At 48.2% G+C, this 25,237-nt stretch overlaps 2 protein-coding genes across 10 annotated transcripts; one reads left to right on the top strand and one right to left on the bottom strand.

Annotated features, from left to right (window-relative positions):
• Window positions 1-24: 24 nt before the first annotated feature.
• On the bottom strand, window positions 25-9,851 carry BCS1L (BCS1 homolog, ubiquinol-cytochrome c reductase complex chaperone). 3 transcript variants are annotated; one of them, XM_081853076.1, is made up of 8 exons: window positions 9,744-9,851; window positions 6,938-7,314; window positions 6,651-6,790; window positions 5,584-5,778; window positions 4,806-4,869; window positions 4,433-4,602; window positions 2,392-2,509; window positions 25-457 (listed from the first exon to the last, which is right to left on the bottom strand). In XM_081853076.1, the coding sequence occupies exons 2-8, from the start codon at window positions 7,255-7,257 to the stop codon at window positions 205-207; spliced, it is 1,260 nt and encodes a 419-aa protein (XP_081709202.1). In that variant the 5' UTR covers window positions 7,258-7,314; window positions 9,744-9,851; the 3' UTR covers window positions 25-204. The 3 variants fall into 3 exon arrangements, with proteins under 3 accessions (XP_081709202.1, XP_081709201.1, XP_081709200.1); XM_081853075.1 differs by lacking the exon at window positions 9,744-9,851 and adding an exon at window positions 9,444-9,531; XM_081853074.1 differs by lacking the exon at window positions 9,744-9,851 and having other exon boundaries at window positions 6,938-7,668.
• Window positions 9,816-24,086, top strand: ZNF142 (zinc finger protein 142). Of its 7 annotated transcripts, none has more exons than XM_081852206.1 (10): window positions 9,816-9,949; window positions 10,637-10,724; window positions 12,444-12,754; window positions 14,244-14,957; window positions 15,516-15,764; window positions 16,316-17,128; window positions 18,008-18,185; window positions 18,309-21,540; window positions 22,272-22,377; window positions 23,347-24,086. In XM_081852206.1, exons 3-10 carry the CDS (start codon window positions 12,493-12,495, stop codon window positions 23,832-23,834), a joined length of 6,042 nt encoding a protein of 2,013 aa, XP_081708332.1. In that variant the 5' UTR covers window positions 9,816-9,949; window positions 10,637-10,724; window positions 12,444-12,492; the 3' UTR covers window positions 23,835-24,086. The 7 variants fall into 7 exon arrangements, with proteins under 7 accessions (XP_081708332.1, XP_081708331.1, XP_081708337.1 ...); XM_081852205.1 differs by having other exon boundaries at window positions 10,637-10,720; XM_081852210.1 differs by lacking the exon at window positions 9,816-9,949 and adding an exon at window positions 9,984-10,040.
• The last annotated feature ends 1,151 nt before the right edge of the window (window positions 24,087-25,237 follow it).

Here is a 25,237-nt window from a genome sequence, read left to right on the forward strand (position 1 = left end):
ATTTATTCATTTTCAAGAGTTGCATTGTAGGAGTTATGTTGGGTTGCTCTTTATTTTCTTTACAAAAAGGTGGCCTCACTGAGGTGGACATGTGGATAGCATCATCCTCATGATTATCTCATCCCACCTAAACAAATCCATGCATGCAAACAACCCTTTTCCTGGGGAAGCCATATGCAAAGCGGTCTCGGGGTTTGTTCAACATCAGGATATAAGAGCTTGCACGTTCTTAAGGGCTGCGTCCGGATCCGCCTTGTATAGCATGAAGTGGCCTTGGACTTGCGCGGCACTGATCCGATCAGAGGCAGACACGGCCTGTTTGGCAAACTCCTCAGCCGCAGCTGCTGGCTGGTCTGGGTAGAACCTCTGGAACATGCGCCCGAGCTGCCACTCTGAGCAGTACCCCACGTACTGCTTCAGGTCCACCCGGCCGGGCCGAACTAGTGCTGGATCGAGCCTGCAGGGAAAGAGGAGAAGACAAATGAGGCTCAGCAAATGCTCAGGTGGGAAATATGGTTCTCTATGCTCCTCTCACTTGGGGTATCATCTCCTTGTTCTCTCTCCAACCCCAAGAAGATACAGGGCTAGGGGAATCTGCTCTCCCCTTTATTTTTTTGAGCTCCTCTCTAAAAGAATATAAAGTAACAGTGCCTTGTAATTTAACTACACCCACGTCTTGCTGCACTCACCCATCATGCTCCTTTCTCCATACCTGCTAAGTTACCCATCCCCTCCTACAATCTCAGAGGAGCCTGCATGGAACCAGGAACAGTAAACAAGGACAGAACCAGATCTTCAGCTTCTGTGTTAAATGCTGCAAACCAGCATGACCAAAGGAGGCAGAAGTCCATATGTATATATACCCCAGACCACTCCCTAGCAAGCATGACCCCAGCATTACCCAAAGCCTTACCCAGCCAGTTTTAACTGGCTGACCCTGTCTGCTGAGCATTTGCTCTTCTACCCTGCACATGACTCCTTCAGCACCAGGCTTACATGGCTGGCAGAGTCCTGTGCTTGTGGGAGAGGATGTGTCACAGGTCTTGGAGACTACAAGAGCCCCAAGATAAGATTCTCTTCCGTCTTCTCCTATAGTATCATCTTCTGGAACAGGAAGTGTATCTTCATTCCTGCTGCCTTCCTCCGTTTTATACTTAAAATAGTTACCAGCTGGTCCCCAGAAAGGCAGACTTTGCCTCATAAAGACAGCACTTCCAAGGGGTGGGACACAAACTGCCCTCCTCTGTTACACACTGCAATCTCCTTCTTGACTGAGTTACAAGGAAGCTCATGGAGTTGCCTTGTGTGAGCTAGGGATGGACGGATCAGTTTGTTTGGGGTCCATGTCCAAAGTGTTACAGGTGTTAAGTCTGCTCTGTTGCTTTTCCACTTTAAGATCTGTATTTTTTTAATTTAAAAAATCCATACAAAAATTCGTATTTAAAAATGCATTTTATTATAAATGCATATTTAAATAGTATTTATCACAGGGTATGCATCTCTAAATTCATTTCCTCCTAAAAAAAAAAAAATATTAATGCATTTTGGGAACCAAGGACTGTATTGCAAAATTTGGAGGAGTGGGGAAGCTGAAGGATAATTGTGAATTCGTTTGGGAGGTACAAATTTGGCTAGCTTGCATGAAAATGCAGACAAAACAAAACTCTCCTCCACCCCTAGCTTGTCTTCACCTCAAAAACACCAATGGAGACATCTTAGGCACTGTGTTACTTGAGGAATCCTTGGTCCCACCAAGGGAAGTGAACCCTTTGGATTGAAGTGGCCTACCACCAAAGGGACTCCATTTGCAGGCTTCCTCCCAGCCACTGAGCAGTGAAGTAGGCTGATTTGCTGGAATACTGGTCTTCCTGTGTGTGTGTGTGTGTGTGTGTGTAGCTGTTTCCCTCGCAAAACAACAGTCCTGCTCCTGTCTGCGTTTGGGCTACCGAGGGATTCAAAAACCTGCCTCAGGGGATACATAACTTCTCCTCGTGGCATGCTTTGGCACCGAATGTGAGAGGGTTGAGTGGAATGGGTTGGGCGAGGTTATCATGGTGTTAGTGTCCTCACCACATGCCGGCTGGTGGTTTCAATGTGTCACCAGTGTGGGACTTCATGTTGTGAGGGGAAGGTGATGAAGGAATTTCTCTATGGGACTGTCAGTTGTTGCTACATCGTCTCCTTCCCCTCCCCCTTTCCCCTTCCTACTTCTGTTACAACAGTTTTGATTTAGCTGCTAGAGGAATGTAGAATCCTAAACCACTGTAGACTCCAGCCTATCAGCCACTACCTTCCTTGGGTGCCATTAAATGATCATTCCCAAGCAAAAGGTTATCTTCAGCAGCTAACAACCTCTCTATCTGCCCCCATTTTCTGTGCAATGCTTCTGACCTGTCCACATAATTGGTGGTCATGAATACGATCCTTGCTTCGGAGGAAGCCACACCATCCAATGCGTTGAGAAGGCCACTGAAAGTCAGGCGTCCCATGCCTTGGTATGCGTTGGGGTCTGGAGGGAAACACAGCGGCACAGAGACAGCTCAGAGGGAGACATTATAGGTACAGTTGTGACCAAGGGCTGCCCAAATTCTGTCTAGGTTTATAGCCTTCCAGGGGAAGGGCAACAATCCCACTGTTGTGGTCTTATGTTACAGTAGTACCAGCTTTATGCTCCCTGCCTGATGTGCAGTGAAAACAAAACAAATTCCTTCCAGTAGCACCTTAAAGACCAACTAAGTCAGTTCTTGGTATGAGCTTTCGTGTGCATGCACACTTCTTCAGATACCTATCAGATACCTTCAGATGCTATCTGAAGAAGTGTGCATGCACACGAAAGCTCATACCAAGAACTGACTTAGTTGGTCTTTAAGGTGCTACTGGAAGGAATTTGTTTTGTTTTGACTATGGCAGACCAACACGGCTACCTATCTGTAACTGATGTGCAGTGGTTTGCGAAATGTTGCTGACACACTGCTGTCCAAATAGATACATGAAGGGGTCAGAGAAAATCATGCCACCTGGTGGCAAAATGCAAGTCGATAGAAAGCAGGACAATAAACAGTCAGGATCCTATGTCAAAAGAAGGCTGGCAAAAAGAAGTGCCTCTAGGATCTCTGCTGGCGAATCTCTTCCACAATGCAAAAGATGTAAACCTGTCCCCAAGCGCCTGTCTTGTTTCAAGTCTCTCTTTGTATATGGATAACTGATTTGGAATAGGTGTCACATTAAAGCCTGCAGATAATTATTTATCATTATATTTATTCAATCTATTGGTAGCTTGCTACGTAAAAAGTATCGAAGTAACTCACAAAGTTTTAAAGACATAAAGCAAAAAAACAACAACACTCAATAAGAAGAAGTATCTAAGTAACTCACAAAATCTTAAAGACGTAAAGCAAAAAAAAAAAAAAAAATCAATAAGAAGAAAAGAGAGCAATACGTTGCAATTAAAAAGAAACTGTACAAAAATCCAGAGAACAGACACAGTAAAGCAGCAGGGGGGGAAACTTGGCAACAAAGCATATCATCCAGCAAATCATCACCATCTGTCAAATACCTGAGTTAAGTTTTTAAAGGTAAAGGTACCCCTGCCTGTACGGGCCAGTCGTGACCGACTCTAGGGTTGCGTGCTCATCTCACTCTATAGGCCGGGAGCCGGCGCCGTCCAAAGACACTTCCAGGTCACGTGGCCAGTGTGACGAAGCTGCACTGGCGAGCCAGCACCAGTGCCGCACACGGAAACGCCGTTTACCTTCCCACTATAAAGTGGTACCTATTTATCTACTTGCACTTAGGGGTGCTTTCGAACTGCTAGGTGGGCAGGAGCTGGGACCGAACGACGGGAGCTCATTCCGCCGCGGGGATTCGAACCGCCGACCTTACGATCAGCAAGTCCTAGGCACTGAAGTTTTACCCACAGCGCCACCCGCGTCCCGAGTTAAGTTTTTACCTGGTGCCAAAAGAATTTTAATGATGGCCCCAGGAGGACCCCACTGTGAAGAGCATTCCACAAGTGGGGAGCCCTGACTGGAACACCCTCTTCCTTGTCACCACACTCCAGACCTCCCTCAGAGTGGGCATTAGTAGGAGGATAAAAAATCGAAGGGTCTGGGTAGGTTCATAAGGGAAGACATTTTCCAAAAGACATTGGTGTCCTGAGTCATTGACCCCTCTTTGTCAGCACCAGGTCACCAACCTGAATCCCATTGCAAAGTGCAGCTTGGAGGAAGGAGCTACTATTCAGCTCTCATTCCCCTCACTCTGAATAAACAATTAGCTTGGGAAAGTTGCTGCGGTGCAGCACTTAATCAGGATGCCCCCACAGAGTTACAACACAGGGGTGATGAACGCTTGGTCCCAGCTCAGTCAGAGGCAGCAGAAAAGGGCAGCCTGGAACAAAAGAGTGGGGAGGCGCCATCTGCCTGTCACTCACTTTCGGCAGCAAGATCCCGGCTGACGAAAGCAGCGTCCACGTCCTCCAGGAGGATGATGCTCTGTTGAGGAGCTACGCTCAGGAGGTGGTTAAGACGATCATCAGAGAGGCTGCGGTCGCTCAGGCTCAGGAGACAGATGCTGTACTGAAGTTCTCCAGCAAGAGCTGTGCTGTGATAGACAAAGGACAATGTTTCCACTGAAGAAAACTATGACAACACCTTGTGCAAAGGTGTAAGCTGTAGGGAGTGATTCCTGACCAGGAGCTACACAAGGTGCCCAGGGAGGTACCCTCAGAGACTGTATCCATGGTCAACAACTTTGAGAAAAGGGGGGTTTTGGGGGGGAAGGAAAGCTGAGGACATGGTACTCACATGAAACTGCTCTTTCCACAACCTGGGGGCCCGTACAGCAGGTATCCTCTCCGATAGGGGATTCCTACAGACAAAGAGGCTAGTCAAAAGGCAGAAAACTCAGCCTATTCCAACTTCTTATGAAATCTGAGCTACCATCATCACACCCAAGAATAAGAATGAGCTGATCGATGATTCCTTGAGCTCACCCCATAGTGGCCAATTCCAGCTGCTGATAAAGAAATATATTGCACAGGGCTCTGACAGAGTACCCAATTTCCTGCCACCCTAAAGGTTTAGGGCACCCTGAACAAAAGCACTACTTTAACCAACTTGGCAAACAGTTGATACAAAATATTGTGGCAAATGCCAGAAACTTAGTGAACGTTTGGTTTATCAGTACTTGGCTGTGCAGAGACTAGCCAGGACAGTCTCTTTCGTAGAAAGTAAGGGATAGTTCCTAATTCTCAAGGATTGGGACTATGCAGGGGCTGTTGTAGAGACTGCAATGAGGTAAGAAGAGGCTTCCCGCTGCACTCATAAGGAGAGAGAGGCATCATCACAGTTGGGAGTCCAAAGCAGGAAGAAGGCGCAGACAGTTTGGAAATGACAGGGATGCAGAAGGCAGCAGAGGTGCCTTTGTGCGCAATAGCAGAGGGCATTGAGAATGATAATCTGGGCTAAATAATGGGATATGCTGGCTCCGTAAGTGGCACCCCCCCTGCCTTAATTTAGCTCATAAAGGAAAAGCTCAGGTTGTGAGGGTATCTGAATGTCACTCCCTGAAAAGTAAACTCACCTCGATCAATGTACCACTTGGGGTTACCAGTGAACTCTTTCACATCCTGCACAATTCTCTCGGACACTCCTTTCTCAAGCACTACAGAGGTGAGCGGACGCCGTCGTCGTGGGAAACCAAATGGCCGCCATTCAGCCCCCATGGCTGTGTACATCACCGTCTTTCCTTCTTGCTGCCTCAGAGCCAATTCTTTGGCTGCAGAGAAAGGAACAAAGCTGGGGAAAGGGAGCTAACTGGTTAGAGAGCCAGTGTGGTGTAGTGGTTAAGAGTCTCGTAATCTGGGGAACCGGGTTCGTGTCTCTGCACCTCCACATGCAGCTGCTGGGTGACCTTGGGCCAGTCATACTTCTTTGAAGTCTCTCAGCCCCACTCACCTCACAGAGTGTTTGTTGTGGGGGAGGAAGGGAAAGGAGAATGTTAGCCACTTTGAGACTCCTTCAGGTAGTGATAAAGCGGGATATCAAATCCAAACTCTTCTAACTGCACATCTGGATACAGATGGGAAGGTGGTAGAGGGAAATTGCCTGTCTGCTAAATATAACAAAGAAGCAAGGAAGCATCACCAAAGAGAATGTGTCTATTTGGAGGATAGCCCCAGCTCTAAGTAGGGGTACTTAAGGAACTGGAGTTCTGTGAACTCTGATGCAGAGTGATATAATTTCTACCTCCTGGAATCAGGTGCAGAACAGAACATAACTAGCCATCAGACTTTGGCCTTCTCTAAATTTTGAAATACAGTTTTCAGTTCAAAAAATGCCCAAAGGCATGCAAAATGCATAATTTGGAATAAAATACATTTAGAAATCCATACAATGAGCTACAATCATAGTTATTTCATAAAAATATATTTAGGTATGTATTTAAACATGATTTTTTGCATATTTGTTTTTTAAAAATTGCAGATTAATGCAGAAACAGGATGGAATGGACTTACTAAAGAACACATGTAAAACAAACCTGGGCCCAGAAATAGACTGATCTATTCATCCCTAGTGCCAACATCATCATTAGATGTATTACCCACCCTTGCCAGCAGGCACCACTACAACCAAGGAGAGCTATTGTACCTTCCTGTAGGATGTTGAAGAAAACTTCTCGGTTGCTACCGATTGCTGTGAAGGTGACAGATTCCCAGGGGGTGCCCGTATGCAGGTCAATCATTTGTTTCTCCCGGTTCCGTTCAATGCGGATCCACTTCCTTTTATACCTGGAAGCAGAGCAGGGAACATGTGAACAGGAACTGGTGGTGGGGAGACAACTGGATGAGCAAGCGTGCACTATTCATGACCACCACTTCCTTATTAGCCTTGCAATACTTCTGCCCATCCCAAAGACGTTCCATGGCCTCACTTACCAAATGAAATGGTTCCCAGGGCTGGGGATAAAGTCAAACTTGGTACTGATACGGCCACTCTCATGCTGCAGGTATGAGGTCTCCACGCTCAGGTGCTGGGTGTGCTTTGCATGGTGAGAGATCCAGCTCAGCAGCCAGTGGTAACTCTTGTCCTTGCTTGGCACCTCTAGGGTGATCATACAATGCCGCCTGAAAGCCACCAAGCCAAGCTGTGCCCCTTTACGGGCCAGGGCCAAGGCTGTACCTACACCCACCAGGCCAAAGCCTGCTCCGAAGTATGGATTGTCCTTCAGGGCCGAGACAAAGTCAGAAAAGGGCATTGTTGTGGGTGGGGAAATAACTCCAGTGCTAAAGAGCCATTCCTAGCAGCATTTCTTCTAAACACCACAACAACACATGGAGAGGAAGAGAAAAAAACAACAAATTAATTATGAAGATATGGGTGGCAAGTATATTGGTCACCTAACTACTTCTTCCAGAAGACGAGCTTTATTGACAAATTCTCTTTAACCTGGGTGTGAGGAACTTTGACCCTCCAGATGTTGCTGAACTACAACTCCTTCCCTGGCCATTGGCTATGCTTGCCGGGGCTGATGGGAGTTGGAGTTCAGCAACATCTGGAGAGCCAAAGTCTCACCACACCTGCTTTAGCCTCTTCCATGCTACCTTATTTTAGCAAAATAAATACCCTGGCAGATCCCTCCCCACTGGAAAACCAGAATACAAGTAATTATGCATACATACTCACAAATTCAGCTTCCCTCTCTATAGTAGTTTGAAAGATTGCAAAGCAAGGCTGCCGCCATTTTGGCTTGTGTAAAGAAAAGTGGATATTCCCTAGCTTGCTTTTGTCGGTGTAATCTGGAAAAATTGATGAAATTGCACTCTGTGCTTGGGCCGTGTCTTCAGCAGCCCATTCCCCATGCTGTTAAGTTAGCACACCGGCTTCACTGGGTGGCTTAAAATAGTCGAAGGCTAAATGCCTGGAGCGTCACTCATTCATCTTCTCTTTCTCTAATGTGTGTATGTGCAGAGATGGGTGTAAAGCCAAGGCTGCAGCAGCATTGGCAGGAGTATGAGGTAGTCACTGAGAAGAGGTTTTGCTCGGTGCAAGGTACCAGCAGAGAAGCTGAAGGTTACATGCTGTGTGGTTCCCTATAGCATGCTGAGCTCGTTAGGATTCTTGCTCCGTGCTTGCAGTCATGGGATTGTTTTATGTTACATGACAGTGTATGTTTTCATTCCACAGTGTGGGAAGTGGCGGAGACGGAGCTAGTATGGTAAAGTTTTACTTCTAATTAGTCAAACCTTGGTTGTCGAACATAATCCATTCTGGAAGACCGTTCAACTTCCGAAATGTTCGATAACTGAGGTGTGGCTTCCGATTGGTTGCAAAAGCTTCTTGCACTCAAGTGGAAGCTGTGTCAGATGTTTGGGTTCCAAAAAACATTCGAAAACCGGAACATTTACTTTCAGGTTTTCAGCATTTGGAAGCCAAAGCATATGGTAACGGAGGTGTTTGGGAACCAAGATTTGACTGTATAGTAGAATAGTTCATGATGTACCAGCATCTCTTAAAAGTTTATGTAGCTAGGGTGTTTATGCTTATCTTAAACACAATAAACACTTTATACTTTGAATTGAACTGAATGGGGAAGGAGTCTTCTTAACCAGGAATTCTATCTGCTTTCTCCACATCATGCATAATTTTATATAACATGTTCCCCTTTACCTGTTTTTTTCCTGAACTAACGTCCCCACCTCCACCCCCACCATTGTAGCTCTTTATCATAGGGAAGTTGCTCAATTTGGACTGCCCTTTTCTAGCTCAAATGCTTAGGCATGCCACCACAATCAAATTTTGAAAGGTCACTCAAAAGTAGCTTGTTGTGTGGCCCAGAAAGCTAGAGAAACATAACTCGGCAACTAGTTACTCCGCCAAATACATGGGGGCCGAATAGTAAATCATTCATGTTTTGCAGCTCATATTCACTTTGAATTTCTTCTGTTTGAGTTAGCGTTTTGTCTGCTCTGTGGAGCTTGCTGTTTATTTCCAATAGCATTTGTGGAAAGTAGAAACTGAACTGATGCTCTCTGAAAAATTTCATTACTTGTGTGTGTGTTTTTTTGGAAAGTCAGCCACATCCCAAATGTTGGTTGCTGCTCTGGAAACATCTGCCTACCACGACTAGAGATAGGAAAATTTATAATACTTTTCTCCACACTTTTAAAAGGGGTGCGATGCTGAGGAGGAAACCTCTCTATGGGGTTAAGTCCCATTGAGTCCAATGGAACTGACTTCCGGTTGAAATGATGCAGGGTCTCAGGCTCAATTTCCTGTCTCGAAAGGAGAATCGTCTGAACCCGCCGCCCTTTTCTCTTGCAGCACTTAATCGCCCCCATAGCATCAAGAAGGTCCTTTCCTTCGTGCCCTCTTCCACACGCCCGGCATAAAGGAACAACACCCGCAGAGTGGAACACGCTCTCCACGCATTAAAGACCTCACCTCCGGGTAGCGCCTCTCTTTCCTTGCTTTTCTCTATGGTTCTTTGACCGGAAACAATTCTTTTCTCTACTCTATCGTCCCCCTAGATATAGAGATATGAAAAGAGTTGCAGTAAACTTATACTGTAAATGTATAAACTTATAAATGTATATTAGCATAAATATCCTTTGATGATGATTCTCTACAAATGCATAATGACAGTCGTTTTGATATCTTCGGGGTGAATCCTCTATCTTGCAGTAGGGACAAGATTTCGATCCTAAATCAGAAGTTACGATAAGGGTAGTGTGCAACTCTTACTTTTTTCTATCTCTACGATAACCCCCAGCTTCAGAAGGCGGAAGTTGGACCGAAGTCGGCATTTCCTGTGCTTATATGTGACAGCAGAGCGGACGCGTTTTCCGGCACTCTATGGTCCCTGAGGGAGCGTTACGTGTCTATATATTTCCTTCGCGGTCACGCCAACCCAACCATTTGCCTGCCTGCCTGGGTTCTGGACTTGCGAGGTGAAGATTAACCCCTTTAAAGCGGTTACGGCAATCCCTGGAAGTCGCTCTGGAAAGCTTCCCTTTATGGTGCCGCCTCTGGTCCTGGAACGTCAGTCAGCAGTTACCATAGAGTTGCGGGGTGGGAGCGGGCTCTGGGCGGCACAAAGCGGGGAGGGGGGATGAGTCTCGTTCTTCCGGGGGGGGGGGGGGAGAAGTGAAAGGAAGAGCTTTTGTTTTGTTTTAAGTGGAATGGGGCTGTGGGGCTCCTCGTTGGCCTAGGAAGGCGGTGGACAAGCAAACCAAAGAGGGAAAGGGAAGGAGGTGCCCGGTGGTGAGTTGACTTGGGTGGGCCCTCCAAGACTCTCACGGCATAGCTGTCAACTTTTCCCTTTTCTTGCGAGGAATCCTATTCGGAATAAGGGAATTTCCCTTTAAAAAAGAAAAACGTTGACAGCTATGTCTCACAGGGGTGCAAGGAAGGCAAAAGGTGCTCCCAGAGACTCATTGCCCCCCTAATGCTGTTGTATGTGTGCTTTGTAATGGGGTTGGGGCGGGCGGGTCATGGCCTGAAAAGGAAGGGGCCCCCACAGGGCTAAGCTGAGCCCTGGAGTTGGTTACTGGCCATTCTGCCTCAGGCATCCTCGTTCATCCTTTCCCTTAAAATATCCGTATTTTTCTCTCTCTTTCTCTTCCCTTGCACTTCAGAGAGCAGTAAAGATGGCCCACGCCTGGCACTGGGAGCCTGAACGGCTGCAGAAGAAGCCCACCAGGAGGAGGAGAGGAAACCGGGTGTGTAAGTTCAGCCCCATTGTTTTAAAGCCTGCTTCACCACCCAGTCAGGTGGCTACATTCCTGCAGGGCTGCTTTACCCCAGCTAGTTGGGATCACTTGCCAGCTGCTATCCAAAAACATGCAGAAGAGGGGATATGGTAAGATGTGTATAAAACGATGCATGGTGTAGAGAAGGCAAACAGAACCATGTTTTTCTCCTTCTCTCCTAATATTGGAGCCTGGGGTCATCTAACGGAGCTGAAGGATAGGAGATTCAGGATATATAGAAGGAAGGACTTCTTTATACAGTGTGTAATTAAGGTATGGAACTCACTGCCACAATATGTAGTGGTAGCCAGTAGCTCGTGTTACTTTAAAAAGGGAGCTAGACAAATTCACAGACAATAAGGCTATTAGTGGCTTCTAGGTGTGATGGCTATATTCTGCCTCTAGGTTCAGGGATATAATGTTTCTAAATACCGTTTACAGGGGAACAACAGTGGGCGAAAGTTTGGCAGAAGCTGACAGGACTTTTAATTCTAAATGGGCAGTGCCCTTCATTTTTTCTGGAAGTTTTGTTAATCATAGAAATAACTATATCATCAAGCATACATGGCACTTGCATATCTAGCACGCTGTTACTTATGTTAATTTGGTCTGGAATCTTTCCTCTAAACATTCTTGGGCATGATTATCTGAAGATGCATGCCAAAATGATTAGGTAACATATTTGTGAGTTTTACTGTGTGCCAGTAGGCAGTTCTGTGTGCTGTTCTTACAGGAAGCAAATTCAAACCCCCAAAATGTATGTCCCAGTGTGAGTCTGATCCTGGAAATTAGCTTTTCATCCATTTACAACTGCCCATCTCTGAGCCAGGTTTATCTGGAATGAATGCAGTGGAGTTCAGCTGTATGTGAAACTATTACCAAGGTGTTTAGACTCCAAGATTTGAAGAAAGAAATCTGGAGAGAGTGTTCCTATTGATTAAAGTACTGGGCTTTACACAGGAAGAATTAACATACCTTTACCAGCTAGAGTGAAAAAGAACAGCTTGGTATTATATATATAATCTAGTACAGGAAGAAGTCTGCAGGATTGTAGTGTTGGGCTCTGCTGTGTTGCTAAAGCAGAACATTCTGCATATTGGTTCTGGGATGTAATATGTTTTGCAGTAATGGAGATGCTTTTAACTGAGCTAATAGAAGACAGTAGACTGTGCTGGCCAGTGGAAGTAGACTGGCAAAACCTCTTCAGGCTGTGAGGGTAGGCTGCAAATAACCCAATAAATTGCTATCTTATCTAATGGTAGAGCAAGCCCCATTATGTTTTGACAGCCTAGATGCAGTGATAAAGACTATCAAAGTGTTTTCAGCTCTAAATTCTTCAGCAGTTTGCCTTAAGCCTCCATACAGTTGGTTTTAGTCTATTCCAGACTTGATTGTAAAAACCACTGACATAGCTGCATAAACTTTCATCTTTCCTCTGTGCTTCTCTTCTCCAGGAAAGTAAATCTGTGAATGTCCTGAATTTTCCCATCCTGAACCAAATACTGTCCTGTTGAGCTTTCTGCTTAAGCAGACATAGTTGCCAACTCCAATAGCTGCCTAATACTAACAAAGCTAACAGTTAATATTGGGCATTACAAAACCACCCCATACTCATTTATTTTGAAAAACTTAATCCTTGGTTGCTTCTCTTCAGGAAAGCAATGGTACCATTTTCTTGCTATGTTTTTAACAGGAGCTGTACCCCACTTTATGTCATGGTGCAAGGCTACACTGAGGAGTGAATGACAATGAGCACGGGAGCAGTTACAACGGAACCTGTGGGAGGAGACAAGATGAACGCACTATGCCAGGAGCTCTTGCTACCCGGCTCAACAGATGCAGGAAATGAGAACAACCATAGCATCTCCAGTGAGAACTTAGTGGTGGGACAAAGCTTGCTTTTAACAGAGGCTTCTGTGGTAGGAACAGAAACTGCTGGTGTTGAAATATTTGTAGAAGCCGTGACTAGCAGCATGTCCCTCAGCAATCCTGGCAGCACTACAGGTATGTTGTGCCCTGATGGGTCTTTGTAACCATGTAAGAATGAACCACTTTGTCACTGTCCTCTTTTAGTGTGAGTGGTTTCTGTCATGTGGCATTTGTATTCTAAAGGAGCATCAGAAAGAAGCCTTAGGATCTTAGGTCTGGTACAAAAGGCCAAGAGACCTGTGAAAGAGTAGTCTGGCTTTTCTGCACCTGATACTGTATTCTGTAATTGTAAGTTGCTTTGATACATTTTAAGTAGTCAGCAGCGAATAAATGCAAGAAAAATGAGGGTAAAGTTTGTACATCTGTTATCTGGGAGAAGGGATATCTGCCACATTCTGTTATCTGCTCTAGGAATTGGAGAGAATGGAGATTGTGTTCTGATTGGGGTTCCTGGGTCCTTGTTATTATCAATTGTCCAGCAAATCACCAAGATAAGCTATGACTGTGGCTAGATTTGCTTGAGGTACTGTGAGCAGCTGAGATGGAAAAGGTGCAAGGTGTATTTGCCTAATAGGAGGAGGCAGGGATTTATTTTCACTGTATCTGATGGGATATTGCTGAGCTTGCAATAGGCATGAAGCTTACTGTGGATCTGTTTGCTGCACCTTCATAAGGCTGCTTATGGGAGCTACCCTTCAATGTCATGGTGATAAATATTGGACTAATGCCATGGAATATAAGGACCAGAGGCCTTACTATGTTCTTTGAGGTCTACAGTTTTGCCTGCAGTGCCTCTGCCATACTCAGTACAAATGACTGAACTATCTTTAGGACTAAGAAGCTAATGTCTTTATTAGGGCAAAGGGGCTGATACTGTGTGCCTCAACATCATCCTCTGCCCCCGTCTCTTTTAACAGTGCTGAGGAGCATGAGGGGTATAGAATATGGGAGAGTGCAGTGCGGTGCCTTGGAGGACATCAAGAGCATAGGATTTGCAGGGTACCATATTTACAGCAAAGTAGGGTAGGATGTTTAATGAAGGAGAAGACACCACTTACAGGGATGTTTAGGTGGTGGCATGTGGGAAGGGGGCTTAGGTGTTAAGGAGTTGGAAGCTTACAAGGGAGTGATTGGCATCAGTGATCTTGCAAAGGAATTTGAGAGGCAAGATTCATATAGGTGGTACACACTGAGACAGGATAGTAAGGGACACGTTTGAAAATTAAGCAGTGGTCCTACCATTGCCCTCCTTCAAATCAAACGTGATATTTTCCTGTGAAAATGTTTGGGTGTGGTTCTAAACACCTGAAGCATGGAGAGTCCCCCCCCCCTCCGCTCCAACCCATTTGAATTGAATCCTGTGTTCTGATAACAGTTCTTATAGGTGACTCTCCACCTATATGCTGATGGCTGTGACAGAGCTTTGGAGAATTCTTGCCTGTAAGCTGACACAGTTTTTAGTAATTTTTGCCTTGGACGAGATTTGAACTGAGGCATGAGGTAGGTGTGTGTGGATTTTTTTCTACCTTATTTTCATCTGTTTTTTTAAAATATCTCCTTACAGAGGTCTTGGTTAAAGTTGTGGAGCTCTATTTCTGCGAACGGTGTGGGCAGAGCTTCTCTGACCCTGGCCTGCTTTCCCAGCATCAGTGCATTGAGCTTCCCAGAGGACAACTTGCAAGCATCCCTCAGCTCCAAGAGCTACCACTGGGCCTTACAAGCCAGAGCCTGGCTGCCTCTGGAGAGCAGTCGACAGTCTATGAGGCACAAGCGCAGGGCTTGCTGGATAGAAGCAGGCAGGACCCTGAATTCTGTACCGATCCCCTCTTGTGCCCTGTTTGTCAGGTGGAGTTTGCCTTGCCCACTGAGCTGAAGGAGCATTTCAGGGACCACCAAAAACCTACGGGTCCCCAAGTGTGCTTTGAAGAAGGCTGTCATTTCAGCTCGGAGGATCGCAAGCAACTCCGGGGGCACCTGCGGCACGTCCACCAGGTGTGCCCAGTCACCTGCACCTACCGTGGCTGCTCGCTCTTATTCCGAAGCCGAGAGGACATGGACCTTCACCGCAGAAGCCACTTCCCATTTCACTGTAGGCACTGTGACTTCATCAGCGGCAACACCAAGCAGTTTGGGCAGCACCGACACAGCCATCTGCAGGAGGCCACACAGCAGGATGTGGAGGCAGCGCTGGAGACGGGAGCAGTCGCTGAGAGCACTGAGCACAGCTTCACTGCCATAGTGGGGAAGCGGCTCACCCATCATCTGCTTCTAACATCAGGTACTTGGGGCTGAGGAAGAGACTAGGGTGGGCAGAAGGGGGAATGCTTGGGAGCGATGCCAGCCACCTACTTCTTAAAAACCCCACTGGATCCTAGGGGTCTCTTAACTCACTTTTGTGACAGCTTCCACTTCACTTAGAGACAATGCCATAGGCAGAGGTAAAGGGGTGAAGCTCCATTAGTCAGCCGGCTTTGTTTAATGATATTGTTTGTGGATGTGGAAAATTATAGCATGAAAAGATGGTGGTAGATTCTGAATGGTGAACCATGGCAGGGAAAGGGATTTGAAATGGTGGGAAAGTTATGGGAATGTAGTAGCTGAGAGCAGCTCTTCCTTTGAAAATGCCCAAAGTTTAATCCTCCTCTCTGTCAAACCATGAAGGTCTTATTTCCACTTTTTATGTGTCTTAATTTTAACCCTCTTTTCTAGTTCCTGTTCTACTTCCCTTTGCCTGGTTCTCAATATGCATTTATTTGCATGTTATCATTTGCTCATCTCAAGCCTTTTCTCTATAAAAAAATGGAGTCCCTGGTTTATATTTCATTTTCTTTCCAAGGAAGGGAAGAACCACTAAGCAAGGCTGAGAATTGCTTGGAAGTTCAGAGTGGTTGGGATGTGACTGAAATGGAGCCTGGCCTGGGGGCACATGTTGGTAGCAGTCATGTGCCTCCTGAGGACTCAGGACCCAAGGAAGACACAGGGGATGAATTTCAGGAGGAGGAGGAGGTGGTGGTGGTGGTGGTGGAGAAGGAGAGCTTTGAGAAGAAAGCATCTTCTAAAAGAACAAAGGCTCAGCTGATCAAAGGTAGAGACTTGCATTAATTTGCGAGCAGTACAGTTTCTGGCATTTCTTAGAAAAGCTTTGCCAAACAGCAAATGCACTGGCATATTACAGCATGCCCTATATTTGAAGAGGGTCTCCCTGCCTGAACTGGTTGTTTTCTTTCCTGAGTTCAGAGGCAAACTACTTCACACATTAGTTCCCACTTCTGCTTGGAAATCTATTTGTGATGCTTTCTTTTCTTTGGAATGGGGTGGAGCATTGAATGCAATGGCTATTCTCCAGTGGGTGCTAACTGATTCCCAATTATCCCTAAATCTCCTGAGCTACTAGAAGCTCTTAAGCATAGGGTGGGGTTTTTAGATAAATTTTATATCTGTAAAAAAACCCCCTCTATTGTTATAGGCCATTGCAATAATTTTTTATTGTAGGGTAGAGAGAACATGGGAAGAGATTGCAGTTCGGAGCAACTGTTATTGCTAGAGATGAGAGGCAGGCAAAATAGACTTCTGGAGCATGACCAAAGGCCTTTTTATTCATTCCTCTGCACTTAAGGCATGCTTCTCTCATTGCAGAAGGTGCGGTTGAGGACTCCAAATACCTGTTCAAGACCCACATGTGTCCGGAGTGCAAGCGTTGCTTCAAGAAGCGGACTCACCTGGTGGAACACCTTCACCTCCACTTTCCTGACCCCAGGCTGCAGTGCCCAAACTGCCAGAAGTTCTTCACCAGCAAGAGCAAGCTGAAGATCCACATGATGCGTGAGAACGGGGAGAAGGCCCACCGCTGCCCGCTGTGCCACTACAGCTCTGTAGAGAAGAATGCCCTCAACAGGCACATGGCCAGCATGCATGAGGACATCTCCAACTTCTACTCGGACGTCTACTCCTGTCCTGTGTGCAAGGAGACGTTCAAGCTTAGCCATGCCCTCAAGGAGCACCTGAAGACCCACAAGGCAGAGCCCAAGCAGCTGAGCTGCTTCCAGGCCGACTGCAGCTACTGCACCGAGGACCGCAAGGACTTCCTGCGGCATGTCAGGGAGGCGCACTACATCAAAGCGGTGGAGTGCAAGTACTATGCCTGCTCCCTGCTCTTCCCCACCGCGGAGGTCATGGAAGCGCATCGCAAGACGCACTACGCCTTCCACTGCCAGCAGTGCGACTTCATCTGCTCCAACAAGCACGTCTTCCGCAAGCATAAGAAGCAAGGCCACCCGGGGAGCGAGCAGCTCCAGTGCAGCTTCTGCCCCTTTGCCACATTCAACTCTGTGGAATTCCACGACCACGTGGGCAAGATGCACGCCAGTGAGAAGATCCACAAGTGCACCGAGTGCAACTTCGCCACGGCACACAAGAGGGTCCTCATCCGCCACATGCTGCTCCACACAGGCAAGTTTGCTTCTCTGCATGGGGACTCCTAGGGAAGCTCTGGAACGTGTCAGCTTAGGTTAGACTTGTTTTTCCTGTACAAAATCCTGGCCTTCTGGGGCCAGGTTCTGCCCCACACCTCTTGTTGAAAGACCTAGATTCTGTACTGGAAAGGGATTGAGATTCTTTAGTAAAATTTAGGCATATTTGCCAGAATTTCAGTTCTGGTTATAGAGTTCAACAGTCTTCAGTAGAAAGTTAGATTCCCTGACTAGACTTTTGTTGGAGTTTGCAATTTTTGGCAGCCCATTCCCTATTTTAGTTGCAATTTCCCACCAGCCTTTCCTTTTCCCAGCTAGCAGCCTTGGATGCAGCTAGGTGAAGGCGCTTAGAGCACTGTTGCATTTACCTGCCCACCCCAACCTCCCAGCAAGCCCCTCCAGATCAGGAAGGTCTGGCAAGCAAAGGGCAGAAACGCGGAGAAGGACTTTCCAGTTTGTGGCCCTGCATGGTGAAGGCACTTGCAGTGCCATGGTGATGAAGCGGCCAAGCAGCCCTAGCTTTCCTCTCCACTTTGGAGTGAGAAAGAGGCAGGGATTGGTGCTTAGCCAATGGGATCATTGACACTCACCTCTACACTTGCACTGTGGGAAGGCATGCTTGTTGCTTGTTAACGCTTACTTGAGGGCAGTGCCACACATGGTTAAAACCTGGGCGGCATCCATATGCAGTGACAGTAAAGCAATATGCTGTGGGAAGGAAGTGCTACCATTTATTTGGGGGTTTTTTGTGGGGCAGGGCAAAGTAGGGCCTCATTTTAAATTGAAAATCTGCTGCCCTCAAGGGGCACTGCAGGCAGGACTGTCAATCTACAGCTTCCAGTTTGCTCTGTGACTTTAGGAGAGAAGCCTCACAAATGCCAGCTGTGCGACTTCACTTGCCGAGACGTGAGCTACCTTTCCAAGCATATGCTGACCCACTCTGATGACAAGAACTACATGTGCACCGAGTGTGGCTATGTGACAAAGTGGAAGCACTACCTGAATGTTCACATGCGGAAGCACACGGGAGATCTGAGGTACTGAGAGACCCCCTTCCCCTTCCCCTGGCTTGTTTCCTGTATCAGGAAGTAATCCGTATGCAGAGCTGAGGCTTTTCTCCTTCCACCGTCTTGACCCACTCTTGTTTTGTGTGCAACCAGGTATCAGTGTAACCAGTGTTCCTACCGCTGCCACCGGGCCGACCAGCTGAGCAGCCACAAGCTGCGCCACCAGGGCAAGTCCTTGATCTGCGAGGTGTGTGGCTTTGCTTGCAAGCGCAAGTATGAGCTGCAGAAGCACATGCAGGCGAAACACTCCCAGAACTACCAGTCTCCCATCTTCCAGTGTCAGTACTGCAGCTACCAGACCAAATACAAGCAAGCCCTGCTCAACCACGAGAACTGCAAGCACACCAAGCAGAGGGAGTTCCGTTGTGCCCTGTGCCCTTACCGCACCTTCAGCAATACCAGCCTTTTCTTCCACAAGCGCAAGGTCCACGGCTATGTGCCCGGTGACAAGGGCTGGCAGGAGAACTATGCCAGCAAGGAGCTGGAGGTCACCTCGACGGAGGTGCTGCTCAGTTACAACCTGGCCATGACCCTCCATGCTGAGCCCAGCCCCTCCCTTCCCAGGAGGCATGACAAAACCAAGGCCCTTATTTCAGAGGTCCAGGAGGAGGATGGCCCCCAGGAGACTTTCATCATGTCTCTCTTTGGGAGTGAAGGCAATGCTGAGACCGGGAGAGAGGAAGTGGTGGGAGAGCAAGACCATAGTAAGACAGATGCAGCCCCTTCAGAGGAACTCTCAACCAAAGCCTTTCCGAAGGGCTCAGGGGAATCGGGCAGTATTGGGAAGCCCCTTCCGACTTGCACACTGCATCTGGAGACCCTGTGCAGCTCTGATCCAGAGCAGCTGGTTGAGGAGATGCCCGCAGCAATGCCAGACAGTGGGGTGGCCCAGAATTGTAAGGAGGTGGAATCGGCCTATGAAGCATTAGGTTCCAAGGACTCCCTCCTCCTGGAGGACAGCGAATCTGCTCTTGACGACATCCCTGACTTTGAGGAGGAGGCAGAGGTCCATGAGGATAGAGAGATGGAGCTGGAGAAAGGTGCTGGGTCAAGGACTGTTGAAGAGAACAAAAAAGATGCTCAGCAGGATCTGGGGGACAGAAAGGGTGATGGGCAGGACTCTGAACTTCAGCAGGCACCACCCAGCCCTGAGCAGGGATTGGGGTGCAAAGAACCCAGTATACAGGAAGCTTGGCCAAAGGGGTCAAAGCAAGATTCTCTTCGACCTGTTACTGGCCACGAGACTCTCCTTGCCCCAGAAGATATGCTTCCTCCCTCTGAAGAAGGCTCCGATTCAGAATCTGTGCTGAAAGCTCTAAGGAGGCAGGACAAGGAGCAAGCGGAAACCCTGGTCCTGGAAGGCAGGGTGCAGATGTTGGTGGTTCAGTCCGAGAGCCGCGTCTTCAAGTGCGAAAAATGCTCTTACATCACCAGGAAGGAGAAATCAATGCTGGTGCACTGCAAAGCTGGCTGTCAGGGCAGGAAATGCCCCTTGGTGTGCCAGGAGTGTGGGGCCATTTTCAAGCAGCAGAGAGGCCTGAATACTCACCTCCTTAAGAAATGTCCGGCCCTCGTGAAGAAGACTGTCGGGAAAGCAGCCTGCTTAGACCAGCCTGTTGCAGTACAGCCCAATGGCAAGAGCCTAGAAATAGCGGAGGCTAAGAAGAATGGGACAGGAGACCCGGACGAGGAGGTGAGCATGCTTCAAAAGGCTTCCTGGGATGCAGAACCGAGGCCTGTGAATGCTGAGTCTACAGCCGCTGTCCTTCCCAACACACAGCCCTTGGCCATCAGCTTGCAAGAGAAGCCATCTCAGGGTGTCCCTGAAACCATGGTAGAAGAACAGTTGCCAGGAGCTACCGCTGACACAGCTAGCTATCCCTTGGAGAAATACTATGTGGAGCAGAGCAAGTTCCACTGCAAAGCCTGTTCTTTTGCCTGTTCGCGGGTGTCCACCATCCGCTCCCACGTAGAGGACGGCTGCCGTGGCTCAGAGCAGTTCTGCTGCCCGTTGTGCTCTAAGCCGTTCCGTTCCAAGAGGGCCGTTAAGATCCACCAGTTGGAGGGGCACGTTGAAGCTCATCCCACCCGGCTGCTAGAAAGGACCAAGCGCACGGCGGACTCAGAGGGCGGAGATCAGCAAGCAAATGGACAAATCATCTGTAAGGAGATGGGTCGGGCCAATGAGCCAGCGGGAGCAAGCTCTCCCCGCCCTGTGGCCACACACAAGAAGCGGCACTTCTCCTGCCCCTCCTGCCCCTTCACGTGCCACCAGGAGCGTGCCCTGAAGACCCACAAGAAGCGGGGCTGCCTGAAGCTGGGCGAGTTCCGTTGCACGCTGTGCCCCTTCACCTCCAAGGCTGCGGCAGCTCTCCGACTGCACCGCAAACTCCACTGCAAGTACTATAGCAGCCGGCCGCAGCTGACCTGCCGCCAGTGCGACTTCACCTGTAAGCAGGTGCGCTGCCTGCGCCAGCACGTGCGCATCAAGCACGAGGGTGAGAAGCCCCACAAGTGCCCTTACTGCGAGTTCAGCACCACCCGGCGCTACCGGCTGGATGCGCACCAGTCCTTGCACACGGGCGTGGGCCGCATCGCCTGCCCCACCTGCGGCCAGACTTTTGGCACCAACTCCAAGCTGCGCATCCACCGCCTGCGGGTCCACGAGAAGAAGCCCACCCACTTCTGCCCGCTCTGCGACTACAGCGGCTACATCCAGAACGACATCACCCGCCACGTCAACAGCTGCCACCAGGGGGAGCTGAACTTTGCCTGCGCCCACTGCCAAGCCCGCTTCAGCTCGGAGACGGCCCTCAAGCAGCATGCCCTGCGCCAGCACGAGGAGAAGGTCTCCTACGCTTGCCCTCGCTGCGCCTTCGTCTGCCACAGCGAGGCCACCCTCAAGTGCCATGTCCAGAAGCAGCACCCGCACCTGGAGTGCACCACCTGCAAGGCCACGCTGGCCACCCGCGAGGAGCTGGAGGAGCACAAGAAGCTGCACTTCAGCCACCACTGCGACATCTGCAGCTACGCGGCCAAGGAGCGGCAGCAGCTGGTGAGCCACTACTTGGAGGCCCATGAGCCCCCCGCGGCCAGCGAGAGGCCGCTCAGGTGCTCCTTTTGTGACTTCAGCTGCTGCCACCAGCTGGTCCTGGACCACCACATGAAGGGCCACGGTGGCACCCGCATCTACAAGTGCTCCGACTGCGAGTACGCCACCAAGAACAAGCAGAAGATCACGTGGCACATCCGCATCCACACCGGGGAGAAGCCTTACAAGTGCCACCTGTGCCAGTATGCCTGCGCTGATCCTTCGCGCCTCAAGGTGAGAGCCGTCCATGCTCGGGATGATGGTTAATAATGATTGCCTTGCCTGATTTGTCCACTCCCTGCCCAATATGTACCTACCTGTTTTCCCTCTTGGAGGGACTTAACTTTAGCTTTATTTGTTCTGGTTTTAACTTCCTGTTATAAGATTTAATTGTCACCAGTGGAGGCAAAACCTATCCAGTAAGATCGCCTTTCAGTGACAGACTATATGAAACATCTGTTGCTATCTGGGTTTTTTTCCAGCCCAGCTAGACTGGCTGCTTCCAGTCTGTGATTCTGGTCTCTTCCTCCTCTCTTGAAATCTTACAACTCTCTCTTATGCTTCAGCCAGTCTTGCCCCTCTCCTGCATGCATTTTGAAAGGTGGAAATGAAAAACAAAATACAAAACACAAAACTAAGGAGTGCCTCAGATGCGGTGTGTTAAGTCTGGCCTTTGTTACTGTGACTTTTCAGTGCCTTACTGTCCGTAGTATTCCCTCTCTGTCCTCATGGTTGCCTGCTAGGACCACTGATCCACTGGGTGAATTATTTTTTTCTTTATTCAGTTTATATCCTGCCCTTCCTCCCAAAGGAGCCCAGGGTACCTGTAAAACATTTGCCTCACTGTTTAGTCTTCCTGGGTTCATATAATAATGTTCCAATCAAGTAACTGGATTAAACCACCTGTGAGGTTGGTGTCCCGCATGTGTGACCCCCCTCCCATTTGTCTCCCTCTCTCTGCCCAGTATCACATGCGCATACACAAGGAGGAGAGGAAGTACCTTTGCCCGGAATGTGGCTACAAGTGCAAGTGGGTGAATCAACTGAAGTACCACATGACAAAGCATACAGGCAAGTGCTTCACTGGAATATGGAGGTCTTGGGAACTCAGGAGCTAGAAAGGGCATCCTCTGTCCCTCTTGGGGGATAAAGCCTTGCAGGGCCATGTGTTTTGTTCACATGATGTGAAGAGCAGAACCTCTTGTAGCCTTCCAAAAGCTGTATGCAGAGACAAACAGTTGGCATGGTCCAGATTTGATAGAGATTTCTTTCATCACAATTGGACTTATGAGAGTAGGCACGGTGATCTGTAGATTCTTGAAGAAATGTGGCAGCAGTCTGTTCTATGAAGAACTAGACAGAATATTGTCCCTTGTGAGATGGTGCTGGTCCACCAGTGCATCTATTTTGGGTGGGGATATCAGAGTAAAGAACTGACTGTAGCTTTTGGAAGTGTTGGTACGCATCAATTTTTGAAATACGTATCTCACCGCAGGCATGCCTTACATGCTAACAAGTTTAGCCCTTACCATTTTCATGCCTGTGCCTGGGAGCAATTGTTGGACCCTTGCAGGCTGAATGGCACTCTTGCTTTCATTGTTCCATCTCCAATCCTTCTGGTTAATAATGCACTGAATGCCACACTGATGAAACTTGGGCTGTGCTTAGAGTATACCCATTGAAATCAACAGGCTTAAGTTAGCCATGTCCATTGATTTAATAGGTCTGCTCTGAGTCTGATACAACTGCTTATTTCCATTTGAGAGCATTTCTGCCTGGTAGCATTTGGGTTGCTGAAAGCGTTTTCATTAGAATTTGGGGTATTTTTGTAGCCATAGTTCAAGGCCAACATATGAGGCTGCAGTACTGGGTGGAGATTTGGGGACACTCCTTTCGCCAGGGCATGCACTTCCTGCAGAACATGGATGAGCGGCAATGTTGAGCACTGTTGAGGTGGAAGATACATGGGCTGTGGCTTGGTTTTGATGGTCTGGCATCTCCCACCTGCTTCCAGTGTGTTGCTCTGTGCTTTCTACACAGGGATCAAGCCATATCAGTGTGACGAGTGCGAGTACTGCACCAACCGTGCCGATGCCCTGCGCATCCACAAGGAGACGCGCCACCGCGAGGCCCGCTCTTTCATCTGCGAGCAGTGTGGGAAGGCCTTTAAGACTCGCTTCCTCCTCAAGACGCACCTGAAGAAGCACAGCGAGGAAAAGCCGTATGTCTGCAACGTCTGCTACCGGGGTTTCCGGTGGGCAGCCGGCTTGCGGCATCACTATCTCACGCACACCAACGAGCACCCTTTCTTCTGCCGCTACTGCAGCTACAAAGCCAAGCAGAAGTTCCAAGTGATCAAGCATCTGCAGAGGCACCACCCTGAGCAGGGCGGGACAGAGGGGGATCTCAGCAAAGGGGTGGGCAAGGACCCTAGTACACTTCCTGTCCACCTGCATGATGCTCAGCTGGAGATCCCCCCCTCCAAGCACCCAGAGGTGATCGAGGCCCAGGTGTCACCGCATGGCTAAGTCAAAGCTGGGGGGAAATGGACTTTGCACATTGAGACAACACTTTGCTGTGGTTTCCATGAACTGGAAGTAGGTGGAAGCCCTCAGCCTGGAAGCACACAATGTGCCCATCCAAGCTGTTTCAAGCCCGCTAGGGCAAACACTGGCCTCTCTAGGTCAGGCGTACGCCATTGTGTATGTTTTATAGTCATATCTGTACATGGGATGTAAAATATGTGACTGTATAAAAGGGATCTCCAGCTTTCTTTGCAATTTTGATGGTGTTGAATTCTTTGCTTTGCCCAATAGGGCAGTCAAGGTGAAGGGTGAGTGCTGGGAGAAACAATACTTTATAGAAGTTGGGAGGGAGGATTGAGCCTGGCTTCTGAAGAAGGGTCTTGGTATGAGAATAGTTACTCATAAGGTCCCATGTTTTCTGATAAGTCTGCACTATTGGGAAATGGTCTTCCCTGCTGAAAGTTGCATCCAAGCACCTCAGGACAGAGCTTTGTGATGCACAAAGTACATTTTTGTGCTACCACCCTTCTGCCTGATGCATTTAAAAATGAAGTTACTTCTTTCATATCCACCTGGACTTAACCATCCAGGAGTCCTTTACCTTTACCGTTTTTTGCCCCAGACATTTGTGTTACTGTGGAATGATGTTCATTTTAATCGGACAGTGCTAATTTGCAAGAGCTGCTTTCTGCTTGCAGGAATTTCAAAATTAGCATGGAAGGTCTTGTACATACTTCTTGCCAGTGGCTTTAGTGGGAGAGGCTTGGCATTTTCTTCCTTTCTTCTAGGGAGTGCAGGGACACATGTCAATCTTACTTGGAAGTAATCAGTTTGTTCCAGCTTGCAAATGATGAGAGCATTTGATAAAGCCTCTTTATGATGGGCCAGGAGCACTTAGCAGGTTGCTGTCTTGGAAACCCTTATGACAAAGTGAGTTTATAGCTGCACTTAATTGATTTTTGACATCGTAGTACTGTGCCACAAGCCTTTCTGGGCAGCTTTACTACACTAAGCCTTGCCTTTCAGGTTCACGTACTTTCCACCCCTGCAGTGTTTCCTATGAAGATTGTTCATGACGTGTGCGTTCGCTTTTGCTGAAAGACAAGTTAGGTGCTGATGCTGCATAACACTGAGAGTTGTAAAAATTTTGAGCAATAAGGTCATGGCATACTTGTCCACTTTTTAAATTTCATGTGTGTTTACTAACTCTAGTGTCCACTCTGATATGCACAGATCAGACACTCGCCCATCCTTTATTTCCCCATAAATGATGTGTTTGAGACCAGAAATATTCATTCTGGGCAACAGAACTGGCACCAGAACCTGGAGTCATCCTTTGCCTCCTAGTTTGAGCTGCTACTCCAAGAGCTGTGTTTTGAGTGTGAGTGTGTGATGCACAAAAAGAG

Source organism: Podarcis erhardii, assembly GCF_964252035.2.
Source record: "Podarcis erhardii genome assembly, chromosome: 1".
NCBI lineage: Eukaryota > Metazoa > Chordata > Lepidosauria > Squamata > Lacertidae > Podarcis > Podarcis erhardii.

Excerpts from the sequence above, each read along its gene's own strand:
- BCS1L (XM_081853076.1), bottom strand. The coding sequence starts at position 7,257 with ATGCCCTTTTCTGACTTTGTCTCGGCCCTGAAGGACAATCCATACTTC. Across the intron at positions 5,779-6,650 it reads CTTCAACATCCTACAGGAAG|CCAAAGAATTGGCTCTGAGG; the intron begins GTACAATAGCTC and ends CTTTCTCTGCAG. Across the intron at positions 458-2,391 it reads ACCACCAATTATGTGGACAG|GCTCGATCCAGCACTAGTTC; the intron begins GTCAGAAGCATT and ends CTTTCCCTGCAG.
- ZNF142 (XM_081852206.1), top strand. The coding sequence starts at position 12,493 with ATGACAATGAGCACGGGAGCAGTTACAACGGAACCTGTGGGAGGAGAC. Across the intron at positions 17,129-18,007 it reads CCACATGCTGCTCCACACAG|GAGAGAAGCCTCACAAATGC; the intron begins GCAAGTTTGCTT and ends CTGTGACTTTAG. Across the intron at positions 18,186-18,308 it reads AAGCACACGGGAGATCTGAG|GTATCAGTGTAACCAGTGTT; the intron begins GTACTGAGAGAC and ends GTGTGCAACCAG.